This window comes from Brugia malayi (genome assembly GCF_000002995.4).
Source record: "Brugia malayi strain FR3 genome assembly, contig: Bm_v4_Chr1_scaffold_001, whole genome shotgun sequence".
Classification (NCBI taxonomy): Eukaryota; Metazoa; Nematoda; class Chromadorea; order Rhabditida; family Onchocercidae; genus Brugia; species Brugia malayi.
In genome coordinates this window covers 6,534,657-6,543,581 of record NW_025062475.1, presented here as the reverse complement: position 1 = coordinate 6,543,581, position 8,925 = coordinate 6,534,657, and the positions used below count along the sequence as shown (strand labels likewise).

Below are 8,925 nucleotides of genomic sequence, written 5' to 3'. Positions count from 1 at the left end.
ACTAAATTTTTAGGAAATCTGAAATCTACATGGTGTAAATATGTATAATAAACTATCCAGCCACTGGAAATTTAAATCATCAATCGAAAAATATCATAGAAGAAGGATAATTTTGGAAAGTAAGGAGAAAAAGGAAGAAAATCTAATTTTCTACTTTTGGAAATTTGTAGCAAATTTGACAAGCAAGTGCGGGACACAAATTTCAAAACTACGAAACTCTAAATAAATTTATGGAAAAAAATGATTCAAATTGTAAGCACATCTTATCAACGCCATGAATCATTTCACTAAATTCTCAAGCTGATTTTTTGACATGATTTTGTTAAAATCCTTATACTACAAGCATTTGTTGTATATCAAAATGAAGATCCGTTGTAATGTCAATCCTTAACACATATAAATCATATACTAACAAAAGAGAGAGTAACCGCTTTTTCCTCCAAAAATAGATAATACCGGAAAAATATTTTTTCCCTGGCTACTTTGTTTACTGGTATTTTTCATTTTAAAGCGTATTATTTAAATAAAGATTCAATAATCCAACTGCAATTTCATAAACTAAGCATAACCGACGCTAATAATTTTGCTTCCACAGGTCAACAATAACACCATTGTTATTATATCACTAACAAGGCATATTGGTATGGTGTATATTGTGCATTATTAAGACGCTACGATTTCCATTTCAAACTTAAAAGGTTCCTGTCATTATCAATTTTAACAGCATCTACTCCAGAACGCAAGCAAGATTAATGCCATTTTCATCAATTTTTATACTACCAAGCTGTCCTTCATTAAACAACCGAATATGTTGTATGAAAAGTAAAATTGTTCGCCAAAGATTTCTTGTGCCGCGATCAACTTCGAAACGTTCACGGCCACCATCCAATACTAATGCAAAGTGTGGAGGATGAATGCTGCTCTGAAAACTTTGGTAAATCTAATGAATGTTTCAAAGCCTAATTGTTGTACCAACGGACTTAATTTACAAAAAATACCTGATAAATATAGAAAGATTTTTTCATACACTGCAGTGGTGATGGCTTTGCGGGTTTCTTCAGATAGAAAACTGACGAAAATGGCATTTCAATATCACTTATCAAAGGATTTGTTCCCATTCTGTAAAAAGATTTGTTCCCATTCTTTTTTGACTTCAAGTGAACTTATCATATTACTTTTTCATGAAAAGCATTCATTTATGCTTTTAAATAAAACCATGATTTAGCACTTAACTTTAGTAGTAATCATAAAATGCACAGATAGGAATTAAGACTTGATTTACCGTGCATCCATGTAAATTGAGAACCACGACCAAATAAGCTGAGCATCTGTTGGTAAATGAGGGCCCCATACACGTTCTGTTGGTGAATAATCTTGTTCACCTGAAACAAAAAAAATGACATTCCTCAATTAATCAAGAAGTTTCTCAAAATCATAATTAGTTTTCAGATACCATAAATAAATTAGTTTAAATATCAATAAAATTTTTAGACTCAAAACAAAAAAGAAATGTAATCCAAACGGAAAAATTAAAATAACAACCTTCTTCTTTCCTTTCAACAAGTTCATATCCCCCACCTTGCCAGTTGTAATTTTTCATACAGACATCAGCACACAATTCCCGACACCTTTTAATCAAATAAGATTGTTTTTCGTGTATTTTGAGATACGGTAAAATATATGGAAGAGCTGACTTCAGTAAATCACTCTTCGATGAAGCAGCAGTTTGAAGTGCCTCTACAGATGAGTGACCGATTTTCAAGTGCAAATGTGCATGGGACTGAAATTTTTGGTTTATACCACTGACACTTAGTGTAGACTTAGTTTTTATTGGATGGTGATATCTTTGAGATTATAAAACTCAATTTGAGATCAACAGTAGGTTTGCACCTATTTATTTGGTTACTATTTATATAATTCCAAAAAAAGTAATTCATTGATGGGTAATTACTGGTTATTCTACACTTAATTTACTTAATTTTATACCACTAATCATTTGAAAAAAATTTTTGATATTCGAAAAACATGCCTTTGTAAAGACAGCATTAATTTCATCAATCTTCACAAGGAGTGGGCGTAGAATTGTTTGACAAATCCAGGATCGTAAATTACGTTCAGCGACAGCGAAGCCTTCAGCGTCCATTCTATATCTGCAATATAAAACCTGAGCAGTTTTAAGACTTTTATTAATCTTCCAAAACTTTTTCCAGCTATAAGAAAAAACAAAAGAATGTAGAGCAGCAAAAATTTTTACTGATTCAATATTTCCGAAGAAGTAATCGGTATCTGTTTGCCAATAGGACTGCTTTCAATTCCGTTTAACTGCACAACACTTGAAAATTGGTTCCCAGAATGTGAATGTGGAGACAAGCTAGAATGACGACGACGTTCATTTTCTGATCGACGAAGCAACGGCGGAGTAAATCCTGCAAACTTCAGTTAGGTATCAAAAACTTTTCAGGTAGGAATTCAAACAAAGTATGTGCATTTACAAAGATATAATGCAAGTTTTCGATATATAAAAGTGCTATATTTTTGAAACAAAAACTGAATTTTGAAAAACTCTATCTCCTGAAATGATTACTCCATTTCAATCTATACTCATTTGCCAAAAGAAACAGATTAATACTTCATTTTATTTCTTATGATATACTCGTATTTTTTTAAATACCAAAATCAAATTGAATACCAAAAAATAAAAGAAATAAAAACCTTGCCCTCCTTTTGACGATCGCTTTGCAGCGTTATGATTCACACGAAATGTAATGCTATCGTTGTTAACATTACGCGCAACATCTGTTCCATCACTCGCTATACCTTTGCCATCTCCAGCGGCTAATTCATTGTCGACTTCAATCAAATTCAGTGGAATTGGCGATAATGATATGCGTTTATCAGTCACCATTATACGACTGCCTGCATACATATATGTATTCATATATGATTATTATGCTTCACAAATATTGATTCTTCCCCATCGCCATCAACAGTATGGATGCCACAAGAATATCATGACATTTTTCATTTCTTTGAGTACATCAAAAGTACACTAATAATAAAAGCATATTAAGACAAATTTACACGTTTGACATAATTTGACGAACACTTCAATTATCAAAATTTAAAGTTTCCAAAAATTTGGACTTTCCATTCTAAGCGAATGTATCAGTCTTCAAGATTAAAACTGATATTACATTACATACTGCATAATCAAATAACACCTGTCACTAAAGAAACAACACTATTTTCATCGCCCGTCACTCTCCCTTGTTCATCATCATACATAGCAGTTCCAACTTCATAACTGTTATTTTTGGAAGATGACAAACGAAATGGCTTAGAAATACCAATGATACGCTCGGATTTGGAAGATGAGAATGAACCAAACGATGTTGAAAAAGATGTTGTGACATTTTTGAGTAATTCATTGTTTCCAGGACTGAAAAACTTTGAAGTTTATTTATTTTTTCTTGGTTTATATGAAATTTGCTATTCACTCGACTTTCATCATAAGCTTTACATTCCCAAATAAAGAAAAGCAAGGTTGCTTTACCTTGCACGTTCATAGCTGCGTTAAATTTCTGTCCTTCAAAGTTTAACAAATCCAAATACTTAATTTTTAAATTTCCTCATTATGAAAGCATGAAAGTGGATCTATCTCACATTTTCGTGCTCAGGAGAGTAATAAAGAAACTCTCGACAAAATGTATTATTGTCAGAACGACTTTAAAATCTTCGTATATTTTTCTCTACAAAATATCCACAGCGTTAAAGACAAGGTATATTATTAACATGCTGGGTAATAATCACTCTAAGTAGAAACCACATTTCAGAAGTGATGATTTTATTTGGAGACTCGATGTTTTTAACCTTTTTCGAAGATATTCTTCCAACTGTTTATTTGTTTGAATTGAAGATGTCGGACGACTACGAAGGGATGTTCTTGAACCAATTTTCGCAGACAGTGGTACAGAATGGCCTGGATGTCTCTCTACATATGAAGAATGGTGATCAATCAATGGTGTTGAATGCATGAACAAGGCGCTGTCGCCAAATGCACTTCCTGACTTGCGACTAAAAACTTCTTCGGAAGTTATTGAAGAAAATTATAATAACCAATATGATATTAACCAAAAAAATTTCTGACAGCAGGATATAGTGTAAATTCTAGCATATTTGGGATTTTTTTGAGGAAATACAAAACGGTACAGAATTTGCTTCAAATGGGCATTTGGATTATCAGATCTCACTGCCAAGAGAAAGCAGAGATTACGGATTTAATTCAATTAAATCATTTTTAGAATTGATGAAAATTTTCTCAAATTAACTAACCTATTAAACGATGATCCAACTGGAGAGCTAGTCAAATTATGCCTTATGTAATTTGATGAAAATGGATTTTTCGGAACTTGTGCTGACCAGTTGCCAAAATGTAAAGCCGAAAGCCACTGTGCAATAAAATTTCTATTTGGTTGAGATAAAGAAATGTTGCAACCATCTGGAAAATGAAGTTAAAATACTTATTCAACGAAGATTATTACTCCCAATATTCAAAATATTAGACTGACAGTACACTCATGGAAAAATTACAACCGCGAAATCAAGTCTTTCCCTATGAATATTTTCTCATCAAGTTTTTTCTCAGTATTACACAAATATTTCTGCAAAGATTCTTAAGGCCAAGAAATTTGCTTCTAGAAATATTAAAGCCTCACTTTGATCAGTGATTTTTCGTGCAGAAACTTGCTGCGGTGTAAATTCCGATGGCAATCCCCTTGTGACACGGTACGAATATTTTGTTGCTTCGAAAAAACATACCGATAAATTCAACAAGCAAATGAAGAGCGCTGTGATCTCGACCACATATGTCGTTGAATAAGCTTTATCATATCGCAGTAAGAAAGAAATCAAACTGGTGCAAGTAGCACAATTTAAAGCGAAAATCTAAAAAAAATATATATGCATACGCTTACTTTATTTAAAAGTAAAGGAATGTAGTTAAAACCAAAAGCAAAACCAGAGAGTTTGAAAAACTAAATCTAGAATGAAATCGGAATGGATTTTGATAGAAACGGAATTTGATAGAAAAATCCCGATTTTTATAGAAACGGAATTTGATAGAAAAATCCGTTTGCATGTATGTATGTGACTCGTAATCAGTTACATTCAAAACAACTCACATCAAAAAGGAAACAGATCGTTGGCAAGACCCAAATTATAACTTGCCGCCATGACTGAGAAAGCCTATAAATGATTACTGCATTGCTTCAGCTTCTATGCCTCTTTAAGATTAACTAATTTTATTTTTCAATAATTAAGACTAAAAAAATCAAAATAGTTTTATGCAAAGTAAACAACATTATGTCTAACGACCAATACAGGTCGCAGAAGTGAAAACCTCTTCTTATGTAATAAATACCCTACCTACATAATAAAACAATTACTGCCTCAATTCTGGACTCACAATTTAATCTTCAATTTGTTAATTTAACCATTAATTTAATACAGACAATCACTGCAGTTTGACATAATCTCAAATATGTTGGAGAAGTCTACATTGACCAAGGCAACCATAGAAAGAGTCACTCTTAAACAGCTAAATTATATACCTTGTTCTTTCAGCTTCGCGTTCTAATGCAAGTAGTAAATGCAGTTTATTCTTTGTTGATAAGACCGTCCCATGGCGACAAGATGAATTCATTATGACACTGCAATTATAACTGATTATGTATCAGCTACATACGCTTCCATCAGAAGTTCACAAAAAAAACAAAACCTTTCATTATTTCAAAAAACAATACATACTTTTCTCTGCATTCCCATATTACGAAAAGATGATGTTTCAAAAGAATGCTTAGGAACAAACCGAATGTTCTGAGAAAAAATTTGCTGCACAAAATATGTGCTTATAAAAATAAATTCATTATTGAAAAGAATGATATGACGCACGTGCGCTTGTATTTGAGAAACAAACTGCCTTAACAGAGCGGAATAAATGCAAAACATAAGCAATAATTTTTTTCTTTTCATCCAAAATAACCATACCATGAAGAACACTTAACAAAGATAATGCTGTTTATAAATATATACCGAGATTAATGCTAACAATTCGCTAAACCCGAAGACGTTTATTTCAGTTCTTCAAAGGATTTAAATTCTAAATTCCGGTTTTTTTTTTCTTTTTACACAGATAAACAAGAATATGAGAAAATTAGCAACTGAAGCTGACAAAATTCACATGACACAAAGCAACGACGAAAATAAAGGCCTACAACTAGAGTATTGAAAGATATGTATGAATTTATATTCTTCTTAAATAATGCTTATTTAAATAAATAAGACTCGTGTGCTAAATCTTGGAAACATGCATTTTACAAACGTTGCTTGTATCCAACATATTAAAAATAAAATTCCTTGCATAATTTAAAGTTCCTTAATACTATGCTTCATATAGAGAAACAAACTGCTTTAATAAAGCATATATTACACTCAGAATGAAGTAGTAGTACCACTGCCGATTACAACAATTTCATCACAAAGCTCATAATTGAAGAATACAACCAATTTGAAATCATACACAAAAAGAAAGACGTAAAACCAATTTCAGTATTAACCCGATACTGCAAAGTTACCTAAATCTTCTTCCCGTAGAGTAATCTTGACTATGCCTTCTTAACGTGAAAAAGGACGATTCGGTTCCTGCTTGTAACAGTATTTCATCTTCTCGCTTTTGTATTTGTTTTCCGAATGTACACTCTACAAAGAAATATATTTACTTTATCATAAAAAACCGTTTTATCATTCCCACTCACTTCCTATGCAATATTCGATATTTTATGAGAGAAAATTCCGTAAAAAAGTAGTTAGTACCATACAATGATATCCATTCCTACTTAAGTGATATGCCTCCATGAAACTCCAGAAAAGGAAAATGAAGTATCTGGACAAATCTGATAGCGGAATTCAAAACCTCAAACTTCGTGTGCCCTTACATTTGAAGAAGTGCGACATTTCAACATGCAAAGCTCGAACTGGTCCGTCGCCGAAAGTATTTGACGTAATCGATGCCCAGATGTTGACTCTATCATTTTTAGCAGTATATTTTTCTACAAATATTGGCTTTGCCAGATTTTTAGATGTTTGGGTAGCAAGTTATATATGTTTATGATGAAAATAATACGTTCAGCACCAAACAAACATTGTATCTTTAATTTTAATTTTAACTGCATCAAAAATGTACCTGCTCCGGTTTCAAACAACAAGAAACGCACTGTTCGTAGTGAGAGCAACAACCAGTATAAAGATCACACCAAACACAGCTAAAACGTAGCGATTGAGTACCTACTTCACAGCAACCATTCGACATCAGGAAAGCTCTTTCACATGTATAACCTGAAATGTAAGAAAAAAAAATTCTCCCAAATGATAATCATGAGGAGTCTGACATCAATAAAAGACTAACAACTTTGTTAACAATCAAATCCGTTTCTACTACTCTGTGGAGTAATAAATATCAAATCAAGCCATGATGAGATGTGAAAGATGACAGAAAACATATAATATTAAAACATATAACTATAGTATACAGAAACTGGAAGTGAATTTTCCATTCAAAAAAAGACGTAAATACCTCAACCTCTGTATATCTTGTTTAGCTGCTGAAAACAACTGGAAGCCTAAGCACTAAAATTTATGAAGTGTACAAAATAAACTAAATAAACTTGGCCCTACCTTACGTGAATTCAAATTACCTCTGTCATCAGTAACAGAAGTCCTTCCTTGTATTGTATTACGGCAAGCCCTTCCTTCACTGTTGACAAAGCTATCATTTACCGCATTTGTATTTCGTCCAGTACTGTCTGCTAACCACTGGATATGTCTATGTGCTGTTAGTTTGTACTTGTCTAACATCTGTTCCTCGATGTCTTGCTGCAAACAGCAAATTACATGCATATTAAGTAATGTTTGAATTAAAAGGCAAAAAACGAGCAAAAGATTATACTCTATAAGGATCGGTTATTATCGGGAAATCAAATGTTTATCAATACGCTGAGAAATGGAATCAACAATAGGTCCAAAAAATTTTTGATGCATCACCAAACAATCCAAACTCATTCAAAACATGCTGAGTTTATTCCAGAAGCTGCATATTACATCCAGAATTATAGCTACAAATAAGCTGACCTGACGTAACGTGACCAAGAGAACTAACTAAAGCAAGGGTTGCAGCTTTCCGAAAATCTACGTTGAGAAAGTTGTATTTACATGGAGGAGAGAAATGTAAATCTGGACTTACCCCTGAAATACTTAACGCATTTTGTACAATCCAAGCTAGAAGCCCACTCTCGACAACAAAGTAAAGAAGGCTAAAGACAAAAAGAAAAGCAAGAACGTGGGTGGCTCGGAATGACCGGATAATAAGTCTACTCCCGTCGTGTGCCATCCGCATGTACACCTTACACCCTTCTTGTGCATTCCAACCGCACGTTGTCCACTCTTGCCGATCCACTATCCATACAAACTCATTCCAATTATGCAATCCATGCTTCTGGAAATAAATATGGTCGCAACAACACTGACCTTCTCCATCAAATTTCAACGAACTTCAACTTAGCATTGTTAGCTATGATTTCAGCCAAACCCGTACTATCTTTTTTTGTATTCTAAATGGAAAAGTATTCCGATTAATCATATCTCTACTGGATAATTCCGACATGACTTCATGAAACAACGACTGAGGAATTGAATACATGTAGGTCGAAATTTGAAGGGTAGTAGGATAGACTTTTGAGTATAGAGAGAGAGCAATCCACGACAGCTGAAAAGTTAGGGGACAGAATGCAAAAGGAAGGGATGAAAGTGCAGTATATGTCAATGAGGAAGATGAGGGGAGGGTTGTGTTGTGTGAGGTGCTGGAGGACACAA

The 8,925-nt window shown here is 33.2% G+C and overlaps 2 protein-coding genes across 2 annotated transcripts; both read right to left on the bottom strand.

Moving 5' to 3' along the window:
- Positions 1–727: 727 nt before the first annotated feature.
- Bm1817 (Uncharacterized protein) lies at positions 728–5,701 on the bottom strand (the record flags this gene model as incomplete). Its single annotated transcript, XM_043076790.1, has 13 exons — positions 728–922; positions 999–1,119; positions 1,283–1,382; positions 1,543–1,780; positions 2,030–2,150; positions 2,255–2,426; positions 2,713–2,916; positions 3,222–3,439; positions 3,871–4,074; positions 4,333–4,498; positions 4,716–4,944; positions 5,181–5,244; positions 5,610–5,701. 13 exons carry the CDS (start codon positions 5,699–5,701, stop codon positions 728–730), a joined length of 2,124 nt encoding a protein of 707 aa, XP_042932724.1.
- A 927-nt stretch (positions 5,702–6,628) lies between these two features.
- Positions 6,629–8,449, bottom strand: Bm18576 (Uncharacterized protein; the record flags this gene model as incomplete). The annotated part of the gene is made up of 5 exons (XM_043076789.1): positions 6,629–6,754; positions 6,993–7,106; positions 7,241–7,392; positions 7,752–7,929; positions 8,297–8,449. The coding sequence occupies 5 exons, from the start codon at positions 8,447–8,449 to the stop codon at positions 6,629–6,631; spliced, it is 723 nt and encodes a 240-aa protein (XP_042932723.1).
- Between the last annotated feature and the right edge of the window lie 476 nt (positions 8,450–8,925).